This window comes from Rutidosis leptorrhynchoides, unplaced genomic scaffold (genome assembly GCF_046630445.1).
Source record: "Rutidosis leptorrhynchoides isolate AG116_Rl617_1_P2 unplaced genomic scaffold, CSIRO_AGI_Rlap_v1 contig516, whole genome shotgun sequence".
In the NCBI taxonomy this organism is placed as follows: domain Eukaryota; kingdom Viridiplantae; phylum Streptophyta; class Magnoliopsida; order Asterales; family Asteraceae; genus Rutidosis; species Rutidosis leptorrhynchoides.
Genome location: NW_027266743.1, coordinates 13,291 through 36,466, shown reverse-complemented (window position 1 = coordinate 36,466; position 23,176 = coordinate 13,291). Strand labels below are relative to the sequence as shown.

Genomic DNA, 23,176 nt, shown 5'->3' with positions numbered 1-23,176 from the left:
ATAAACCTATTTTTTTGGAATTTCTAATTTCTAATGGATAGAACTCAAGTTATGATCATTCTAGTGGAGTTAAGAAATATCTAGTCTATCGGAAGGAGCTTTAATACACGAAATAGAAAACCATGATAATGGAGAGATTTGGAGCTAAGACGGACCTAGTTGGATTCTATGAAAATAAAAGAGATATTTTTGTGTTGGGAGCTGGAGCTTGGTATGGCGAAAATGGGGGAGAATGGGAGTGAAAGTGAACCCTAATAAGATAATCAAGAAAGACAGAGTGATAGTGACACCTTAAGGTTTAAGCTGACCTAAAATTGGCTAAGGACCCAATATTCTACCTGAATACTGTCTTATATGTAATTAAGAAGGAGACAATATATAGAACCAGAAATTATTTTAGTTAAACAACAATCTGCCTTTCATTACAAATGAAAGCAAGGTGGAATATATTGATGGCCTCAAACCTTAGAAGGTAGACAAGAAAAGCCTTCCCGAAAAATCATTTGTCGGATCTGTTGATATGTAATTAAGAAAAAATTAATTAATTAGTGGTGTCCGGTAAATGAAAAATCGGGATGAAACCAATCTACATGAACTAATTATTGAAGTAATTATATTATTACAAAACAATTGACAAACAAACCGGCCCGGAAAACGAGTTTCCGGGCGTGCCTTTAAGTAATTAATTCCATTTGGTTATTGGACGAGCTCGAGGACGAAGAAGAATTGAGGTGAACCGATTTTGTCTGATTTTTAAAATCTGTTCAGTTCGGTTCATAGTAGTTTCAGTTCGATTAAGACCAGAATCAAATCACAAATCTTACATGTCCATTTGTCTAAATCATCATGTGACGTGTATGCCTACGTGGTAACTTAGATGGACGATTAAACGGTTTGATTCAAACCGGTTTATCTCCTAATCCACACCAATTCATTTCTATAATGGAATTATCATACAAAATGATTTTTATAATTAGTGCACTTATTATATCCAAAATGGGATTAATTCCGATTACATAATTTTCCACGTAGTTTAGATTTACGTTTAAACGGTCATCTCCAAATCAATTCGATTCTATTCTATAATTGCATTATCATATAAATTCGATTTGATATTTACTACACTTATTATATCTAAAATGGAATTATGTTGAATTACACAATTTACTATGTAATTTAGATTTACGATTGAATGGTTTGATTCAAACCGGTTCATCTCCTAATCCAAACTAATTACATTCTATAATGGAATTATCATACGAATTTTATTTTAAAATTATTTCACTTATTATATCTAAAATGGTATTAGCCCCAATTGCACAATTTACCACTTAATTTAGATTTACGATTCACCGGTTTGATTAAAACCGGTTCATCTCCTAATCTAAATCAATTCGATTCTATAATTGCTTTATCTTACAAATTGGATTTGATATTTAGTACACTTATTGTATCTAAAATGGAATTATGTTCAATTACACAATTTACCATGTAATTTAGACATACGATTGAACGGTTTGATTCAAACCGGTTCATCTCCTAATCCAAACTATTTCGATTCTATAATGGAATTATTCATACAAATTGGATTTTATAATTAGTGCACATATTATATCTAATATGAAATTAGCTTCAATTACACAATTTACCACGTAATTTAGATTTACGATTGAATTGTTTGATTCAAATCGGTTCATCTCCTAATCCAAACGAATTCAATTTTATAATGGAATTATTATACAAATTGAATTTGATATTTAGTATACTTATTATATATAAAATGCAATTAGCTCAAACTACAAAATTTACCACGTAATTTTAATTTACGATCGACCGGTTTGATTCAAACCGATTCATATCAAACAATCAAACTGCTTTTTGGTTTTTGCAACTTGTGTTTACCACGTGTTTTTCAATGTGTTTTAATAAAGAAAATAAATGCGCTTTTTGGTTTTTGCAACTTGTGTGGTGATCCCGAAGGTTCCTCCTTTTAAAAAAATTCATTTTTTATTCAATTTGATCCTCTGTTGTGATTCGTCGTCCTCTGTTGTAATCGCACGGGTAGACTACTATTGTATGTATTAATCCTAAAAGGTGAACACGGAATACTATTCCCGTGAATGAGGAAACCGGAATTACTAATTTCTCACTAATCATGTGGTCCAATTTGTCCTTTTCTATTTGTTTTTATTAGAAAATCTAACTTAGTCCTTTAAGGTTTTATAAACTTAATGTTTAGTCCCTAAAGTATTTGTTCTAACTTAGATTCTATTGATAGTAGATGATTATTTAGTTTTGACAATTGTTTTTGTATATCTTTATCCTTATCTTTAGAAGACGATGAATCTTCTTCTACCATATAATTAGTATTATCTCTAATTAATCTCATGCTTGGCCTACGAAATATTTGTTCTTTTATTATTGTATTATCTATTCTAGGTATTGAACTTATTGGTGTCGTTTTTATAGTTCCTACCTTAGCTGTTACTCCGAATAAATCTTCTAAATAAATTTTATCCTTATCTTTAAACTGAATACTATGGTGACTATTTGATAAGGCATATCCTATTTCATAAGTTATTGTGAATGGATAATCCTCTTTTGCCATTAGATTATTCCTATAAAATTTATATGCTATTATTAATGATCTATCTAAATTTTCTGTGTATAGGGGTATTCCTAATTGTAATGATACGTTGAATTTTAATTTTGTATATGCTAAATTACCATTTACTATTCCAATTATTCTATCTCGTGGGTGTTGGATTCTGTCATCGCATATTGCTAACCTTATGGGTGAATCTATTCCTTCCATAAATGTTGATTTAATTAATATTTGGACAGTTGATATATGAATATAGCCTATTTTATCTTTGTCTACTTATTTTATATTTAACTGCTTAATTTTTTCTTTTATTTCATCACTACTTATAATGGGATACTAGTTTCTCCAGTAACAGTGGAGATTTCTATTGGATATTCTGCAGTAATTTTTCCAAAATAAAGTATATTTTTTCTACTAAGAAGGTTTTTTAATGGATTTTTTATATCTTGTCCTTCTTTTAAATTTAATTCTTCCTTCTTAATTTTTCTGATTATGTTTCTGTTAACTAGTATATCTCTTTTAAAAGTTCATTTTTCTTCTTGTAGATCTAAATAATCTATAGTGTTTATTGTTGATGAAGATGAACCTACTTCTTTTTCCATTTTTATCTATTATAGAGTCTAAGCTGTTCTAATATAAGACAGTAAAGATCAATTTTTCGTAATAATTCTAATCGTAAGATATCTAATACTCTAATGTTTTCATTTAATGCTTTAATGTTTCCATTACCTAATTCTCTAATAATTTCTAGGTCGTTAAAACATTTACCTATGTATTCTTCACACTTATCTATTAGATATCTTAGATCTGGGCTATCTCTTTCTAATTTCATTACATATATTTCTTGTGCTATATTTTCAATATAACTCATGTTCTAGCTCTGATACCAGATTTTTGGATGCGGATAGAAATTTTTTTTTTAAAAAAAAAATTGGCTAATTGAGGAGAATAAATAAGATTTTTATTAATGAGATAGGGATACAGATGTTTTAATACAATCTAAATGGATTGGTCTGACCAATCTGCTTCTAATTCTTCGGTTTCATAGTACGTATTAGTTTCGTACCAATATTCTAGTTGAATTTCGATATGTGTTAACATATCCATATTCTTTTCTATCTCTTGGTATGAATTATCTATTAATAAAGATAAATTTGCCTCATATCTAGCTGATATCTCTTTTGCTAATTCAGAAGGTAGCAATCTTCTGAATAATATTTCTATTTCCTTAATTCATTTTTTGTTTATTTGCTGTTTGCAGTTAGCGATTATTTCTTGTAATTGGGTTATTTTTTGATTTGTTTTTTCTTGTAAATCAAATAACTCTTTAGTACTGAGATCATTTAATAAAGATGCATCAATTGAATCTATGGGTGAATTTAAATATAAATTGAGTGTGTTTGTTGGAGAATTCATACCTGGATCCTTATGCTCTGCTAATGTTTTTTGCTGGTGCGCTGGATTGCTTGATGTTTGAATGTTTGAGTATTTGGATGATGATATTTTTAGCTGATTTTGAGTATTTGAACAGAATTCCTATAAACGGGAATTCAAAGCGTTGGTTTGTTGTCTAACAAACAAGGAGAATTTTATTCACTTCGAAAAACTCTGAGTCTTAGAGGAGCCAGAGGATACATATTTATACACAAACTAAGTGGACTATATTCCACTTAATGCCCCTAGATATTACATTATTTCATACATTATTGTTGCCCTTTGAGTTTTACATCAGGGCTGACGTATTTTTACATGTTGATTGCAAGAAGACACAAATGTCTACATCTTGCTTTAGCTAATGGGTGCTACTATTTGTCTTTGGATTCCTTCTGAGTGGTGACCTTTCTTCTTTGTCCTTTCCTTCCTTGTCTTCTTTTCCTTTGCTGTCTTCCATTATTATTGAAATAGAGTCAGTAGAATTGGTGTCCTTGTCTTTTCCGCTACGTAGAAGTGTGCATAATAGTTCTTTTGTCCTGTAGGGAAGATGTTGTAATGTTCCAGAGAAATCTGCGAATGGTCCTTCAAAGAGTTGTACCGCTCTTATTCCTTCGGGACTTATCTCTTGACTGTATCTGGAATAGATTAAAATATTTTCACTTCTATAATTTATGAAGTATTTTTCATGGGTATCTATTTTTCCAGTATTTCTTAATATTCCTGCAAAATATTTGGCATTGAGTTCTTCAATCTCGTCTTCTGTTAATGAACGATTCGTTGGTTCATCTCTTGGTGGGTAGTTTTTGTTCGATATTCCAAGAGTCATGACTGCATAGCTAGGAACCAGTACTTTATCCTTATCAAAGACCGGAAAAGAACTGTATATCTTTATGAATATTTCCCTATCCTTTCCATCTCTATCCTTTCCGATGCGATTCATATAATTTTTTATGGCACTGGCTGGTCCTAAGGGGAACTCTGAAAGTAGATTGGTTCCTTTTAAGTAAATGGTATCTATTAGGCCATGAATAAAGAACTTGTATAGTGTTAGGGGATTTGTATCAGGAAGAAAAACTGCTTTTGGACTGGAATCTATTTTGACGGATGGGTAAAAATGTTGGCTCATTTATTTATTTGAGTAGTGGCTGAGCATTGAATAACACTCAGTAAATGATGAGGGTGATGGTTGTTTGGTTTTTTGTTTTTCCTCTCTGGTAGGGATATTAAGGATGCTAGAGTTTGGAATCCTACCTATTGGAGTCATTTTTCCTGAATTTCTGATTGAAGTTGATGGTGTTGAGAGTAATTTGGCTTTGTAGTAAGGGGTTTCTGTTTGGATTTGGTTGATTTGGTATTCTTCAAAGGCTTTTTAGCCTCTTCTCTGGTAGTAAACGATTTGTGTTGAATATTAGAATGTCCAGTGACAAAAGGAGAAACCTTGTGCCAATAGTCATAGACTCCTTTCATTGGTCCATTGAATATTGCATAATATTTTATTTGTGATGACCTTGTGGCTTCATATTGTAATGTTGGAGGAATAGCTGAATTCGTTGATGAAGATCCTATTGCTGCTGTTGTTGATGTTGCTTTTGTTGTTGTTGATGGGTCCACCACGTTTTTGCTGGGAAACTCTGATGGCTGATTCTGTCCTCCTAACTGTATTATTGCTGCTTCAAGTTGAGATATCTTCTTCTGTCGTTCTGAAATTTCTTTCAGTTTTGCTTCAATCTCTTTTCTGTTGATTACTATTTGGTCCATCATTCCTTTGATTATTTCCTCCATTCTCTTGTTAGAGTGTCTGCGATTACGTTGTTTTCTGACTTTATATATTTTGCTACTGCTGGGAATTGCCTTAGCTCGAGCTGCCACCTGATTAATCTCCCTTGATTGAAGTTACTTTTTATCTTGTAATGGATGAATCCTGTAAGATATTTACTGTCAGTACGGAGTTCGAATTCTTTAGTAAGAAGTTCGATTCTCCATTTCCTCAGTATTTTGAGACAAGCAAGTGTCTCTTTTTCATGTATTGGATACCTTTGCTCAGTTTCTGAGAAGGTTCCTGATATGTATTTACATAGTCTTTCGACTTCTTTAGTATTGTTGGAACTTTGAATATTGATCTTTGCTTTCATACAACCTGCCCAAGTTTCTTGAGAGGCGTCTGTTTCCACAATCAGATAATCATCACTTTGTGGATTGTATAATTTCGGAAGATTTTTGCAAGCATTTTTCAGCTTATCAATAAGTATTGAATCATTATTATTCCATGTCCATAGGACTTTTGTACTCAATTTCTTTTGTAATAGTCTTCTTTCTTTGGCTAAGGATTTGAAAAATCCTTGATCTGAGATATAGTTTAGAGATCCTAGGAACCTTTGTAATTGTTTTCTATCTTCTATTTTTGAGGGAAAACTATTTAATTTTTCCACTACATTATTTTGTAGTTTTAGTTCTCCATTTCTTGATATGATTAATCCTAGATAGTCTATTTCATTTTTAGCTATTATTGCTTTCTAAAACTATTTTTAATTTCTGATAATGATCTTCTAGTGTTTCTTTTGTGTAGATTAATATATCATCTATGTATACTAGACAGAATTCTTCTAATCCCTTTAAATTTTTATCCATAAATCTTTGGTAGATTCCTGGTGCTTGTTTTAATCCAAATGGCAATACTGTCCATTGATAATGCTTATGGAGAGGACAGGTAAAAGTTGTTAATGGCTTAGTGTTATCATGTAGTCTTAACTGCCAGAAACCTGATTTAGCATCTAAAGTACTAAACCAATGACTCCCTCTTATTTTCTGAAGTATATAGTCTTTTCTAGGTAATTTGTAAGCATCTCCTATTGTCGCTTCATTCATTTTTGTATAATTGATTACCATCCTTCTTTTTCCTCTTTTTATTTCATTATGGTTTTCTACATAGAATGCAGGTGTTGCATGCCTACTAGTAGATTCTTCTAATATTCCTTTTTCCAAAAGTTCAGCACATTCTTTTGTAAATTCTTCTACATCAGTTTTAGAATATGGAATTTTGTTTTCTACATTAACTTCTTGATTAGGATCTTTTAGTTTTATCTCAATTAGCTCTTGGTTATTATTTTTACTCTGATCCAATGGATTTTCACTACAAACATTTTCTAATAGATTTTCTACCTCCTTTTGTAAGTTAGTGGGTACGTCTAATCTTTCGTTCATAATTTTTAGTTTTTGAGCAATTTGCAGTTTATTTAATTTTACTAGTATTGGTATTTTTATGATCGTACTTTTTTGGTTCTTATAAGATGGTGCAGTCAATTCTATATGATGTAAATATTGGCAAAATGGTTGATATAATTTCAGGAAATTATTTCCTATTATTATAGATAATCCTGATTCTTGCTGATATATTGAAGGTACTATAAATATTTAGTTTCTTATCTTTATCTTATTAAGGAATGATGCTTTCCATATAAGATATTTACTACCGTCTGCTATTGATATTACTAGGGGTTTTTGAAGTTTTTTCCATTGAAAAGGTATTTTGGCTGAAGCAAAGCATAGTGTTGCTCCTGTATCTATATATGCATCATAGAATTTTTCTTTATATTTAATTTCTATGAATGTACAATTTGGATTAGGTTTATTCATCTGAAGATGAATATTCCTCTTCTGAGCTACTATAATCAGATAATAATTCATATATTTCTTCTATTTCAGAATCTGAATCTTCTATTGGTTCTAAATGATTATCTATTGTTATATTTAAGATTTTTAGTTTTTCTTTATTTTCAGTCTTCTTCTTATTAGGACACTTATTAGCGTAGTGACCTTCTTCGTTGCAAAGCCAACATCTACATGTTCTTTTATTTTCGGGACAATATTTTTCTTTTTTATAAGGTGGTTTTTTCTTAAAAAACTTTCTTCTTTTAAAGTTATTTTTCTTATAGCTATATTTTTTATAATTATTTTTCGGAAATTTTCTCCATCTATATTTCTTTATAATTTTTCTTCTTCTTTCTTTATTACAGCCATAGTTACCAGGTACTTTTGGATTATTTTTACAACATAGTTGTCCAGTAGGGTGTTTAAGTTGTTTCTTAATAGATCGTTGTAAACATTGCTGTGCTATATAGTTTTGGGTTACTTCTATGACTCCTCCTAAAGTATCAGCTATTCTATTATTTGCTACTTCTGACATAAATATATCTTTTATTGCCTTGCTAAGTGGCCATGGTAATTTATTTAAATAGGTGTCTTTATGAGTTTCTCTATTATCTGCAGGTAATTTATAATAGTATTTTTGAAATTCGCATGTGTAAGATTCTAAATCACACATATTGCAAATTTGTATGTTATTAAGATGCCATAAAGCCTTTTCTGCTTCAGCGGCTTCAGTTGCTTTTTTCTTATCTACATCATCTTTTCCTAGAAATTCTCTGTTAATAGCATCTACTATTGTAAAGAAAACGTCTGAATTTGTTGTTTTATTTTTCAATAAATATTCTATTTGCCCTTGATCTAAGGTTTGTAAATAATTTTTTACAGAACCTGTCACTTTATAAGTAACAAAGGTCCAGACTAGATTGGGATTAAAATCCTGAAATATTTTTTCTAACTGAATCATTAAACCTGTATTATTCATCCAGAGGGTTAAAGCTTCTTCTTTATTTTGAACACAATCTAGGTTTAGAATGTCTATATTAGTTTTAATTGATGGTGTATATTCGTCAGGGAATTTTTTCCATTTGTCATTTTGTTTAGTATATCCTTTTTCATTCATATAATCATCATGATAAAATTCTCTTCTTCTTTTATGTCCTGAGGTTGATTCTGGAATTTTTTCTAATTTCATTCTGAACGGTGAATCGTCCTCTGATTCATCCTCATATCCATAAACTATTTCTTCTTTATTTTCCTCTATGTTATAATTTTTATGTTCATAGGTCTCTTTTTCTTCTTCGATGATTTTTAGTTGAGATAAAAGTTGCCTAACTTCTGCTATTTGATCAGTTATGTTTTCCTGCTCCATTAAATAATTCTACGAGGTAATTCAAGAGTAATTGTTCTTTTAGGTTTTGAAATGATAATTTCTTGTTGAATATTTGGGTATTGAATTATAGATTTTCCTTTTTCAGAATTTAATTTTTCAAATTTATATAATTCATCATTTAATTTTCCTATAATATCTCCCTCCTCCTTAAAGATTTTGTCGGTTTGATTTTCTAAAAGATGTTGGAGGTTTTTAAGACAATCTTTTGTGTCATTTATTTCTCTATGAATATCTTTTGATTTATGTTGATTAATATATTCATTCATAATAGAAGCCGATTCTTCAATAATTTTTCTATTTTCTAAGATCATTGTTTCTAGGTTAGTTAGTTTGTCGGATAGTTCTGTTTTAATATCTTTTAAATCTTCCTTTATTTTTGCTACATCAGATGTTACAGACATTATGCTGTTTCTAGTTGTGCTTTTAAGGTTTCTAAGATTTTTAAACGTTTTTTCTCATTTTTTAATATTAGTCTAATATGTTCATACTGATCTATAAGATAGCCAGCATAATGAATTGTTTTCATTTCATGATGTGCTCTGATCTGTAATTGGAGATATTGAATACTTTCCTCATGTGCTTCTATTATACCTTTAGCTATTAGTATTTGTAGTTTTAAATTAGTTAGTTGTTCTTGTAAGACAATTTTCATAATATAAGGACTAGTTTGCTTTTTTATCAAAACGTGAAAGTAAATAGATGAGATGATGTTGACATGTTGACAATTAGCTTAATTAATAACTTCATTCCCGTGAGTCACAAATACGGGAGTAGTATATTTGGCTACAAATAGTACTTTTTGTTATTATTTAGTCTAGGTTTTGAAATATTATTGTACATTTATAATTTTCCCGTAATCGCACTTCTTAAAAACAGTCTGGAAAACCATTACCCGAGGGGCCCAATTCGGAAAACTGTTTGCCAGGCGTGGTGAATTAAATTTTAAAATTTTCTTAATCTGATTTCATTACGCTAATTATTGTTATTAAAAGAGTATGTCCGGAAAATGATATCCCGAGAAGATTATATATGTTTACCTGAATTTTTTTTTTAAAAAATGTCTATGTTTTAGGGTTTAGGCCCTTTTTTATAATTGATTCATAGGCATAATGTTAGATAGTACTGATTCGGGTAAGAATCACATGGCTTTGGACAGCCCCAAGCTCACGTGATTCACAAATAGAATTCTCCCTATCTTCTTATAAATTTCGGAAATGCCATAACATAAGGAGGTATTGCTCACTACTCTTAAAATTCAAAAGCTTATCTAAATAACAAAACACTTTATTTTTCCTACATTAATAAAATGACCAAGACCAAAATGCAATCTCCAGGTCACCGATTAGGGCGCCATCTCAGCCCCATGTGGCATAGTTCTGCTGACCTGTCAGCCACGTGGCAGTGCTACATCCCCATGAGCCAAAATGGCCAGTTTTGATATCTCCTTGGCATTTCTTGAGACTTTAGTGCTAGATCTTGCCATAGGTGCAAATGTAGGATCAAGAGTAGAGTTCTATGGACGCATAAGACTAGGAGCATAAACACTAAGCTTGTTAAAGGGAGAGAGTACCTTTTTGGGAGCCAACATTTCCTTCTCTTTGGTTTTGAATGCCTTGGGAGTGAAGCAACTGGTTGCTTTGGTCATAAGTAAGGGAGAGTCACTTGAAGATTGAATGGTGGCCAAGAAAGGAGATGAGCTTGAGGATGGACCTCCATCAACTTCCACAGCGACCTTTCCTTTACCAAACTTGGATAACACAGATATCAACTCATTCCGAATATTCACATTCAACGGACCCTTTTCCTTTTCACCCATCTCCTTAACCGAGTCCCACAGAGATCTCTAACTTGTCCAAATAAATTTTTATTATCAACATGGGAATCGGGACTTTCATCATTATTTACTTGGGCCATAACATTTCCAACAAAGCTGTCATTTTGTGTACTTGTAATTATCATTTTCAGGATCAAAACCAACTGGAAGAAGCCTCTTTAGAGCTTGCTTGGGACAGAAATCTAGGGTTTTGATTGCATATAAAGGATGAGGATTTAGATCTTTGAGAATGAGATTTAGTAACAGGGGTTTTAGAGAAAGAAGAAAATTCGTAATAATAAATTGACTTTGACCGATTAATATTAATAGAACAAAAAAAAAAGGGATTGCAAAGTAACATTTTTTAATTATGTCAAACATTTAAAACCATTAATTCAAAGAAATTAAGATCTCCACAAAAAAGGGTCCATCGTCTCTTCAAAACATGTCTTCTGAAACAGCAAAACCAAATTCCTAATGCACCATCATGAAGGACTACTCGAACCTCCTATCCTAAAACTGTTTCTTATTACCATAACATTAAGAACTCCGGTCCCGTGATCTGTTTCTTTGTGTATATGGCCTTGGAAGAACTGAGAATGCAGCTCTTGAAACACGCCTTAGTATCTTCAATCTCGTCTTAGTTCCATTTTCTCAACGCATTCTTGCAGCTCTTCAAGTCAACAAAATTATACTCCATCAATCAAGACACGTATGAGTTAAAATTAACTTGAGGATGATTTTGGTCGTCTCATCCACTAACAAACATATATTTCATTAGAAAAAATACTAGAGAGTATTGCTCAAAATCAAATTCAAAAAGTTATCACACTTTTTTCAAAACAGAATGGAAACGATAATTCTGACCTAATTAGCATACTCCTATATAGCATGCTACCTTTTATGTGGAAAGAGAAAAGGTGTACAAAAACAACACATCAAAATCCACAAGTTACCTGTGTTTTCAGAAGTTACAAAAAACCAAAAGTTTAGGCTTGAACACTTTCTTCAGTATTTCCGGATTCCTCGCCTTCCAGCTCCTTTACAGCTCTAATCAAAGCACGTGTCTTACTGTCGATACGCAATCCTTTCTCCTTCATTTCCTCAAATAACGCTTCAGCCGTACCCCAATCTAGTGCCTTTACGCATAGAGTTTGAATCAACTTATTATATTCATCAACAGTAGGTTGGACACCGAAATCCTTCATTTCAGCCAACAACTTGAGAGCATTGTCGTATTCTTCAAGTTTGCAGTATCCACGAATAAGTGAGTGATACGTAACTGTACTAAGCTTCAAATGCTTCTTTTTGGCTACCGAGAGAAGCTTGATAGCCTCTTTCATCTGACCGCCATTAGCATAGCCACTCATTACGACTGTGTACGTGTACACGTCAGGTTTCAAGCCTCTACTCTCCATAAGCTTAATCATCTCCTTTGCCTTCTCTAAATCTCCAGACTTGGAATAGCCATTGACAATTGCATTGAAAACTGCATTTCCAGGTGGCGGCCCGTCACGGATCATCTTTGAAACCAAAGTTGCAGCCTCGTCTACTTCTTTCATCCTGCATAATGCATGAACGACGGTAGCAAAAGAGTTTACAGCGTATTTCTGTGCATCTCCCGAGAAATCATCTAGCATCTCTAAAGCTAATTTGACGCTTTCGTCCTTCTTACAGAGCGAGAAGATTAGAAAGTTCAAAGAAGAACGAGAAGCGTGCTTCCTTTTCTCTTTTGCAAATATATAAACCGAATGAGCTTCTTTCGCCTTGTTCCCTTTACAAAACCAAGCAATAATTTTACTAACTTTATCGGTTTCTGGCAATCTCTCTGAATCGAGCATCTTCTCAGACACAGACCAAGCCCAATCAAAAAATGAGCGCCGGCACAATGCTTCAATTGTAAGATAATAAGTTTCTGCATTCGGTAAACACCCCAAATCCTCAAACTTGTCGAGCACTTCTACTGCTGCCTTTCCTTTACCCAACTTGGAAAACACAGATATCAACTCATTAAGAATATCTGCATTCAACAGGCCCTTGTCTTTTTCACCGATCTCCTTAATCAAATCCCACAAAGCATATGCATCTTTCTTCCTAAGCTCACGACAAATAGCCCTAACAAGCTGATCGACAACACTCGTCGTCAGTTTAAACTCTGGTTTCTCCATTGCCCATTTAACGAAAGCAATCAAATTTTCACCTATAAGAAGCGGGACTTTGAGCACTGTCGCCACGAACTCCTCGTGCAAATGCAAATCCGTAATAGCATCGAGGCTCGACTCTAAAGACCCTTCTACCCTACTCTGCAATAGTGACAGCACGCTCTCAAACTTGTCCACATCAATTACAAACACCTCTGGGTCAAATTTTTCATCACTTAAACCAGAAGTTTCCAAAATGGCATCGTTGTTTTCATCAACATCGACAGAAATCTCAGAATCATTATTCATCAGGGTCATATCATTTTCGACAGAGCTGTAATTTTGAGTACTTACAAAATCAAAATGAGGACTATCAGAATCATTTGGGTCAGCTGGAGATGATACTTGGGACAGAAATCTAAGGTTTTGATTGCGAATAATGGATGAGGATTCAGTGAATACCAATTGAGTTTGAGATTGAGTTAGAAGGGTTTTAGAAAAAGATTGTACCTTTGTGGGGTTTTGACGAATTGCACCAAAATTTCGAGCTGCTATTAGCTTTGATCTTGCTATTGACCTCCACATCTTTCACTCTCTATCTCTTCTCTGCACAAACCCTTATTTTCGTATCAATGGTGGCTGTGATGAATATTACAGAAGCTACACTAATTGATGAAGAACCGTATTGGGCCAAAATAGTCATTTGGGTTGTTAATTGGGCCTGATGGGCTAACAAAACTATAAAAATTGGGGGTTTAAATTGACTGAATTCAGATTTTAGGGATCAAATTGACTTAATTTGAAGATTGAACTTGATGGAATTCAGAGTTTCGGGATGATAATTTAATTTGTTTTCTTATAATGATTATATTTAATGTATTCATAGTTTAGGAATCAAAACGTTAAAATATAAACTAGTTCCATTCATTCAAAATTTAATTAGAGTTTATAATTTAATGCAAATTTACATTCGAATAACAATTTTAGTAAAAACTCCTAAACTATTGTTAATTTTATTTTATTTAACATAACACCAATCAAGGTGTTGGACTTGGGATAATAATATTTTTGTACGTTAGATAGATTGTATTTAGTTAACGAGTTGGTATCTCGCGAATTTTTCTTAACAAATGGATATTATTCCGTTAATTCTTTTTTAACAAAAATGTACCTTTAGTCAAATATTGTATACCTACATATTACATTCACTTTGTTAATTATATCTAATCACCTCAAAAAAACAACACGTCACATGTTACTCATAAAAAAAAACACATAAACATCATCAAATCTTCCTAACAAAAATGTTATTACCCATGTTTGACCGTAGATTGTCATAAGCTTTCCTGAAATTTCAATTGGTCATTTTGAGAGGAATATATTGGAGAAATTATTAATATTAGTCTGGTCAATCATAGTTTGACCAGATTTTTGGTGGATTACAATATTTGAATGTTTCTAAATTCTGTGCGAATATGTAGCTTTTCATTTGTAGATGAAAACTGAATATTCATATGATCAATTTGAGTTTAACATAAATGATAAATTATGTTGAAAAATTGAGATTTTGTATTGTGAGTTTTTGGTTTATATAAAAATCTCACATATTGTGCTTATATATAATTTTTAACTTATATAGATGAAGCCTACAAGTGTCCATATACACGCTCGACACACATAAGGTGCTGATGAAATTAAACGGTGAATAAATAATATGATATATTCGATCAACACCCTTCAGTTCAATAGATTTTACACTAAACTCCAATTTTCACCTCCTCCACTCACTACTGAGGAAAAAAAATGCTTAAGAAATAGGTTTAGAGATTATTAAATGGATCGATTCCTGAATTTATGGATGATGGAAACATGTAATCTGGATTCAAATGAACTAATTTAGAATTTAGGGATCCGAACGTTAAATATAAACTAGAGCAAAATTCTGTACGAATTCTATTTTGGGTTTGGCGACTCCGTGCGAACTACTTGGGTTCGGTGAGTCTAAAATTCTGCCCTACTTTAATTTTTAATATTTTGGTCTTCTAACTCTGAAATCAATCAAAATAGTCCATAAAATCTAACTCTAACTCTAAATCTTATTATATTGTATTCCTTGCAGTCACCTCTATTGAGAATTTATGCTTCTCTCGAGCTATACTGAGCATTAAAAAAGTATTCTAGAAACATGCAAATTAATATCTAAACCTCAACATATTCGAGCAAAGTAGATTCCGATTAACTTGTGGAATCCAATTATTACCTCCATTTCACAATACTTTATATTACTACCTCCAGTGAACATTTTGCCAATATAAGCGTATGCCTTCAAGTTTGCTACAAAACTTTACTTATTGATAAACTACATTTAATCAAACTTGTAAAATTTTCAAGCACTCTTTAACACGGATAATGTGCAGGCACAATTATTTCGTAGCGAAATCCATACATTTATTGTAATTCCTAGCGATTATCATCGTTATCATTAATGAAGATTGCTTAGATTATTATAGGAATTTGAATTCCTTCTGCAACTAGACCAGTACTCGGCTAGAAGCTAAGAGAAGGAAGAATTAGTCTCCAAAAGCTAACATTAGCTCACAACAGCTGCTAGGATTTTAAGGCCATATTATAAATCCGGTAACTTGGAAACAGCATAGTAAATAAAAGGAAACGAGATTATTATATACCATATGAAAGGACCATGACCATGTCACTGTCAATAACAGTTGGAACTCTATGAGCAACTGTTATCAGAGTGCATTCAGCAAATTCCTCCCGGATAATTTTCTGAAGAATGGCGTCAATTGCTGAATCTATCGAGGCGGTAGCTTCATCTAGGACAAGGATTCTATTTCTTCTGAGGAGAACTCGTCCAAGGTAGAAGAGTTGGCGTTGCCCCGCACTCCAATTTTCACCTTCATCACTCACTGTTGAAAAGACGCAATGCAATGTAGATACTGAATTACCTGACGAATCCAATTTATTCGGAAGGCTGCTGATAGTTTTCTTAAGCTGACATTTTTCTAAAGCTTGCCATCACATTAAGCATAGATCAATTACCTTACGAACACGCTAGATTTGATGGAAGTTCAAACGAAATAATTTTGATTATTAGTAGGTAAGTAAATCTACTTACTATCCAAATTTCTTCATCAGAGTAAAGTCCTAGAGGGTCTAAGTTGCTCCGAATGCTACCCTTGAAAAGAGTTGGCTCTTGTGGGATGATACTCAATTTCATTCTCAAATCTTTTAGGCCAATAGAGCATATGTCAAGTCCATCAATGATAATCGCGCCACTCGCCGATTCCACCAATCGGAACAAAGCGCTGATCAGTGTAGTCTTTCCACTCCCAGTCCTTCCAACAACTCCAACTCGTGTCGATTCTTTAAACGTGCAGCTAATACCTTTCAGGACTAATGGAGCATTAGGCCGATATCTTATCTTCAGTTCTTGTAATTCTATTTTACCTATTAAAGGCCATGAAGGAGAAGGTCTCATATCTTCAACAACAGCTGGAGGCTCTGGTGTTATGTTCATGAATTGTTATATCCTCTCGACCGAAATAATGTAATTCAACAAGTTGCAATACCATCGGCTCACGAAAATCTGCGTTCTGGTTAGAGTCATTGCATAAGAAAGAGAGAGCCCCACCATTCCTGCAATAGGCTCACGAAAATTGTCAAAAATTAAAAATTTCCTAAAATGTCACAGAGGTGCAAGCATTTAGGTTAGATAGGCAGAAAATACAAGGACCAAGGAGTAAGACTGAAAAACTACAGGGACTAGAAAAGACCTGAAAGTTAAATTACCTGGAGCTACTATGCCTTTAGGAAGCAAAATGTGGAGGAGTACAGCTGTGAACAGCGTTGCATTCTGAAGTAGTTCAATCCTCATAATTAACCATTCCATTGCAGCATTAGAATGGAAGAACAATTTAGCATCTGAGTCGACGAGAATTAAGTAGTTCTGGAAGAATCTGTTCACCATATTAAATGCTCTAATAGTGATCACTCCAAGAGAAGTCTCTGATGCATAGTTCATAACAGGAGCTTTCGTCGTTCTGTTAATCCGAATCAATTCCCTTGCAGTTGCTAAGTAATACCTCTAGAAACAAAAGATCGATCAGCCTGGCAATTAGTAATTAAAGGTTAAGAAATTTTAAAAATTCTAATGATTAATCCAACCTGAATATATTTCACTGCTACAATTGCGATAATTCTTACGATTAGTACTTGCCAGGTTACGAAAGCCATAATTCCTATAGCTGTTACAAGTTCAATGCTAGCAGCAGCCACGAAGATAACTGCAAATGGTATATCCATATCTAGAATACTCAAGTCTGAAGAAGCCTTCAAGATATATAAATAAGAATAGCTAATATATTGCGTATCTTTAAGATAGCTAATATATTATTATCAATTAACAATGCAAATAAACAATTAAATGTCCTCACTGCTAAATAAACATACTCGTGTCAAAATCCTTCCAACTGGTGTAGAATCAAAGAAGAGCATGGGAGCCTTAAAGATTGAATCAGTGAAATCATGAAAAAATTCTTTAGAAGCTCTGAGTCCCATATATGCAGCAAAGAAACTCCTAAAGTATGCGAAAACAGCACTGCACACTGAAATTCCGGTATAAACTCCGATCAACGTGGAATCAGTCATTTTAGGAATTTGAATGCCATATGCTAGCCAGTACGTTGAAGCAGCTTGTAGAGCAACAAAGCTACTTTGACAAAATACGCTTAGTATTAGAAAGTTCAACCCTTTCGAAATGACGAAATAGTCAAAGAATGGTTTTAATCCAACACCACCAATCACTTTTTCTTCTTCTTCTGTTAATTGCACTCCTGGTGGCGGACCGTTTACCGAAATTTCTCCATTTGCTTTCTCTGATTGAACTTTATCAGAAATATTTAGAGAATCTTTTTCTGTATCATTGTTTAAGGGGGCTAACATTGTTACGGAATCTTTATGAGCATTGACAAGTTGTTCAAAAGCTGTTCCGGCCATCAAGAGCTCTGAATAGCTTCCTGATTGTGTAATTCGACCTCCTTCCATAACCTATATATGCAAATTATAATATTATAAACAGATAACTTTTCCTAAAGTCACATTTACATGTTGAAGGTAAATGTTTTTACCAAAATTTTCTCAACTTCTGGGAGAAACTCCACTTGATGAGTCACTAAAATTACAGTTTTCTTTTCGGGCGCCGACATTACACAATCCTGCAATTCCAGTGAATAATTAACAATAATTTTATTGCATAATAGTAGTAATAATTACAGTATTATTTTATTATTGCAGAAAATTGGTCTAATTTCTTAGCTTACATTGAATAGAGTTGCGGATGTATGTGCATCAACGGCACTGAAGGGGTCATCTAAGAGATAAATATCAGCATCATTGTAGACAGCTCGAGCAAGTTGAATCCTCTGCTTCTGTCCTCCACTCATATTAATCCCTCTTTGATCTAATTTGTGTGAGATCTCCATGTGCAAAGCCGTTTATGTCTTTATCTAATGCACAAGCTCTAATAGCTTTCTCATATCTGTCATCGTCCATTGGCTTCCCGAAAAGTATGTTGTCACAAACTGTTCCATTTTGAATCCAAGAACTTTGAGAAACATAAGCAATGGATCCATGTATATTTACCTATTTACAAACATCAATGACAACAACAATCAGTTCCAACAATATTTGATGAAAAAAGATTCATGCATATAAGAACAATTAAAGGATATCACCAAATAAGTTTCATTTTCACTCACAGTTCCTGAAAATTTTGGAATTTCTCCAAGTATGGCACATAAAAGTGAAGATTTTCCGGATCCAACAGCTCCACAAACTGCGATTTTTTGTCCCCGATTCATTTCAAGGTTGACTTCCTTCAGAGTCAGGTCGACTGATTCGGAATCCAATTGAAATTTCCACCATGTATAGAGACGACCTTTTTAGAGTTCTGCCATGGGGTGCTCCTAATGTCACCATTCACCAGTTCATCATCAAGCAAGAACTTATTAACCCTATCGAAAGAAACCTTTACTTGGATCATAATAGACAAAGCCTCGGGTATCATTCTCACAGGTTCCGACATGCTCCTTAGAGTTGCGAGAATGGTAAATATCGTGCCAACGTTTAGGGGAGCGCTATGGAAGAGCACACATCCACAAAAAATGACCGAGGATATGATAGTTGCTGACATCCAATACATGACAGTACCCCAAGCCTTTCTAAACATAGCCTCTGACAACCATCTGAACTCAATTGCACGCCGAGATTCTACCAAATTCTTGAATTTATCTTCCCAAGATTGTAACTTGATAATTTTCATACTGTTTAGAATCTCAGAAGTGGCCCGCAGTCTCTCATCTTGAGCTTTCATGAACTCAAGCTGACAGTTTTGGAGTACTTTTGCAAGCGAAAAATTAAGGATGCCGCAGATGAGAAGAGGGACTAATCCGGGAAGAGCCCCAAGACCGACTACTCTGAAAAGGACAGCAATAGCTAAGAAAAGTTGTAATACAAGACTCCATGTTTGATGGAACCACCAAGGAAATTCTCCCATTCGATAGGAATCAACCACAATGTAATTTACTATTTCCCCGGCAGCGTGTTGTTTCCTTCCTGAAGACGAAAGCTTTAGCTGCTTCTGATAAACTGCTACCATCAATGCTGATCTCATCCTCATCCCTGACCTCCTTGAATAGAAGAAAAAATGTCTCTGAGATAAAGATTCAACTAGTTTGGTGAGAACTAGATATCCGAATATGGAGAGACCCTTGTAGAGATTTGGTTCTTCCCGGTTCGAATAATTTACGAATGCATATATAGCAAAAGAGGGAGAACTACAACAGCTACTGTTCTAAGAAGGGAATAAATTGCAAGAACTATATTTTCTTTCGTGTAAACTTTAGCTATGGCTTTAAGAACCAAATTCTTCCTCTTAATATGATCCTTCGAGGGTATATTTTCATTCTCCTTCAAAACAGAATCCCATTTCTCCTTAAATTTTTGATAGGCTGCTTCAGCTTCGTCTTCCGGAACAAGAGAAGGGATGTCTTGGAGATTTAATGTTTTTGAGTATCCCAATTTAAGCAAAGGACTGATCAGGAAAATGTCAACTTTTTAACAAAATTTGCCTGGAACAACTCTGTTCGGTTACCTTTCCCTTTTTCCGACAAAAGTGGCTCCCCTAGAGTCTTGTCATTGGACACTTGATCGGATTGAGGGAAGTAGCAGAAGTTTTGAAAAACCCAAACAAGGAGAAGAATGTTCACCAGCCATGTTAGCAGATCAAAAACTTGAAGAGTATGCAAGTTTTTAAAGTTAACAATGCAGACCAACAAAGAGAAAGAAGTCCACCAAGTAGAAGTGAGGATTTTAATCCATTTAGACTTTTCGACAAACAGTGAGAATGCTAATGAAATCCAAATAACTCCTCTGGAAATGATAACCAAATCATGGAGACCTCCATTATCAGCAGTCAGATTCCATAAACCAGTTCTTAAATATGCAATGCATATAAGAACACAACAAATCGAAAGGAATATAGAGAAGAAGTTCATCCGACTTCTAGGAATTCTTTCATCGTGTAATTCATGCTTCCTAATGGAGTATACAAGAACAGACAGATAGAAAATACAGAGAAATAGCAGATTCCAGACATCTATGGCTGTTTTTTGGATGCATGGAGATCCAAAATCGAATTTTTCGCTGCAAGAACCTGATAATCTCCCTGCAACAACAGAATGAAATAACATTATAGAATTCAGCAGAAGCTAATAAATTAGACCATGTAAATATTTTGTCAAGAAGATGGTTTTTTTTGTTATTTTACCAATAAGAGAGGAAGCCATTGCTGCAACTATATTTTTGCTTCTTCAAATCAGCATGACTTCCATTTGCAATGATTTTGTTTATATTTAATTGGAAGTTGGCAGCTTTTATGAGGAACTTTTTTGTCCCTGCGTATGAAATCACGTAATCAAATTGACTTGTGCTATACAAATATATATATACATACATACATAATAATCGAGATGCTCATTCCAAGAAGCCGCCAAACTGAAAACTACACATGAAATGATATATTCATGAATGGCTTATGATCACACATTTATTTATTTATTTATATATAAAGAGAGAAATGTACACCATGTACGTTTCTTTATTTTTGTTCAAGTCATCGATTCTGCAATTTTCTTAGAATTACTGAGAAAATAATTACTTACTTACTAATTAGGATTAGAGAAAATTACCGTATCATTGCGAGTGAATGTGAATCATTCCGGGGCATAATTGTGGAATAGTAAAAGTACATCATTGTCGAAAAATATTTTAATTTGTAAGAAGTCTGAAATTAAAATTTCCTTTCAGAGAATGGACATTATATATGTACAATTGTACCCCCACCTAGAGCTGTCAAAGTTGTGCGGGTCGGTCTGCTCAAACCCAAATGGATTTGAGAAATTAATTCGGATTAGATCAAATTTTTAAACGGATTGAAAATCAAGATCCAAATTCGTATATTTTGGGTCTACGGATTAATGGGTGAAACTCAATAAAAATGTTAAAGCGGGTCAATGGGTTAAAAAAGTCAAAAGGTTATCTATTTTTCATGCATTTTAAAAGCTCATGTACATATATATCGATCAAGTGTCGATATATAACACACCAATGTGCTACTTTAATGAATAATTACAGTTAATGAAGAAATACAATCACATTCTTAAACGAAAACTATTCCAATATGACTTAATAAATACATGATCATATCTAAGGTCTTAACGATGCATCCAACATAAAGTAGTTGTAGCAAAAACAACAAAATAAAATTGACATAGTTCGACTACAATATATAAAGAAATTGCAAAAGTAGGAATAATATAAATCTAGCATTAGATTGTTGTCAGTAGCATTAAATCTGACATAAACTCCATAATTAAGACTTTCTATCATCAATATCTATCACATTTGAAGCTTGATCGATGCTAGAATTGAAAATTTGAACTTGAGCTAGTTTGAAGAGTAAGACTATTCATGTCCTCATCTTCAACTACAAATAAAAAAATAAATATTAAACTACAAATAAAAAAATAAATATTATAAAATAGTCAATAATGATATTAAGATTATAACTTAAAAGATATCACTAACATATATATTTAGGATTTTATTCTTTTAATATTTTAATTAATTAAATTTAAACGAGTCAACGGGTCACCCAATCGATCCAACGGTTTGGGTCAACCCAACCTATTAAATAAACGGGTTGGTTCGGGTTTGGGTAAAAATTAAACGGGTTAATTTTTCAAACCCGAACCCGTTTATTTTACGGGTTCACGGATTGCACCCATCGATTTAGATCCGTTTTGACACCTCTAACTCCACCCCACCAATTGAAGACTTGGATTGACCCTCTAAAGACCGTGGTACTCCATAAAATAAAAATTTTGATCTTTATGTTTTTTCTTCATTCGAGTTGTTAAACATTTCGTGAAATATTCTCACAATCGACTTTTTAATATTAAATATCAAGTAAATTGATGCCAATAACAAATTCGCATTCTGAGTTTTAATTTTTTGCAGTCCTGAAGTGAAACATTTACGATGTGTCGATCTCGATTCGACAATAAAATCTATTTCTGGCCAAAGTAATTCATTATCGGGAGAATTTCTTATATATGTTAGCTCGATGCAAACAAGTGATATTGCTTGTCTAGCTATTTATCTTGGAGGCATTAAAAATTGATTGGACAAAAATATTATATGAGCGTACTACAAGATGTTCAAGGCTTTGAGACAATAAATCTCCATTATTATTAAACAATATAAACTCTCAAATACTATTCCAACTGTAAATGCACGAAACGGTTGGAAACTAGCGACAAAATTTAGGCTGATGATCTTACTTTCAACTTATTAGTTAGAGGACGAGGTGCTAAACCACCATGCCAACTCTACTGGTATTTTTTTGAAGAATCTTTTGATATAACCAATCCACCTCTTCTGTATGAACATGATACGTACGTAGTGGTGAAGCCAAGTTAATAAATATGGTGTCACATGACACCACAATATTTTAAAAAAAAATTCAATTAGCCTCTAAACTTTAAATATATTAAAATTATCTTGTAAAA

General features: G+C 33.2%; 4 protein-coding genes and 1 pseudogene across 4 annotated transcripts; all 5 read right to left on the bottom strand.

Moving 5' to 3' along the window:
• Positions 1 to 4,397: 4,397 nt before the first annotated feature.
• On the bottom strand, positions 4,398 to 5,165 carry LOC139884182 (uncharacterized). Its single transcript, XM_071868251.1, has one exon. The coding sequence runs from the start codon at positions 5,163 to 5,165 to the stop codon at positions 4,398 to 4,400; it is 768 nt and encodes a 255-aa protein (XP_071724352.1).
• A 643-nt stretch (positions 5,166 to 5,808) lies between these two features.
• Positions 5,809 to 7,240, bottom strand: LOC139884181 (uncharacterized). Its single transcript, XM_071868250.1, has 2 exons — positions 6,799 to 7,240; positions 5,809 to 6,383 (listed from the first exon to the last, which is right to left on the bottom strand). The coding sequence occupies exons 1-2, from the start codon at positions 7,238 to 7,240 to the stop codon at positions 5,809 to 5,811; spliced, it is 1,017 nt and encodes a 338-aa protein (XP_071724351.1).
• A 424-nt stretch (positions 7,241 to 7,664) lies between these two features.
• On the bottom strand, positions 7,665 to 9,053 carry LOC139884180 (uncharacterized). Its single transcript, XM_071868249.1, has one exon. The coding sequence runs from the start codon at positions 9,051 to 9,053 to the stop codon at positions 7,665 to 7,667; it is 1,389 nt and encodes a 462-aa protein (XP_071724350.1).
• Positions 9,054 to 11,876: 2,823 nt separating this feature from the next.
• Positions 11,877 to 13,613, bottom strand: LOC139884179 (small ribosomal subunit protein mS80 (rPPR6)-like). Its single transcript, XM_071868248.1, has one exon. It carries the CDS (start codon positions 13,611 to 13,613, stop codon positions 11,877 to 11,879), a length of 1,737 nt encoding a protein of 578 aa, XP_071724349.1.
• A 1,897-nt stretch (positions 13,614 to 15,510) lies between these two features.
• LOC139884178 (ABC transporter C family member 8-like) lies at positions 15,511 to 20,893 on the bottom strand (annotated as a pseudogene).
• Positions 20,894 to 23,176: the final 2,283 nt, after the last annotated feature.

Coding starts and splice junctions, on each gene's coding strand:
- LOC139884182 (XM_071868251.1), bottom strand. CDS start 5,165: ATGAGCCAACATTTTTACCCATCCGTCAAAATAGATTCCAGTCCAAAA.
- LOC139884181 (XM_071868250.1), bottom strand. CDS start 7,240: ATGAACGAAAGATTAGACGTACCCACTAACTTACAAAAGGAGGTAGAA. Junction 6,384..6,798: donor TACTTTAGATGCTAAATCAG/GTTTCTGGCAGT, acceptor ACTATATCTCAG/ATCAAGGATTTTTCAAATCC.
- LOC139884180 (XM_071868249.1), bottom strand. CDS start 9,053: ATGGAGCAGGAAAACATAACTGATCAAATAGCAGAAGTTAGGCAACTT.
- LOC139884179 (XM_071868248.1), bottom strand. CDS start 13,613: ATGTGGAGGTCAATAGCAAGATCAAAGCTAATAGCAGCTCGAAATTTT.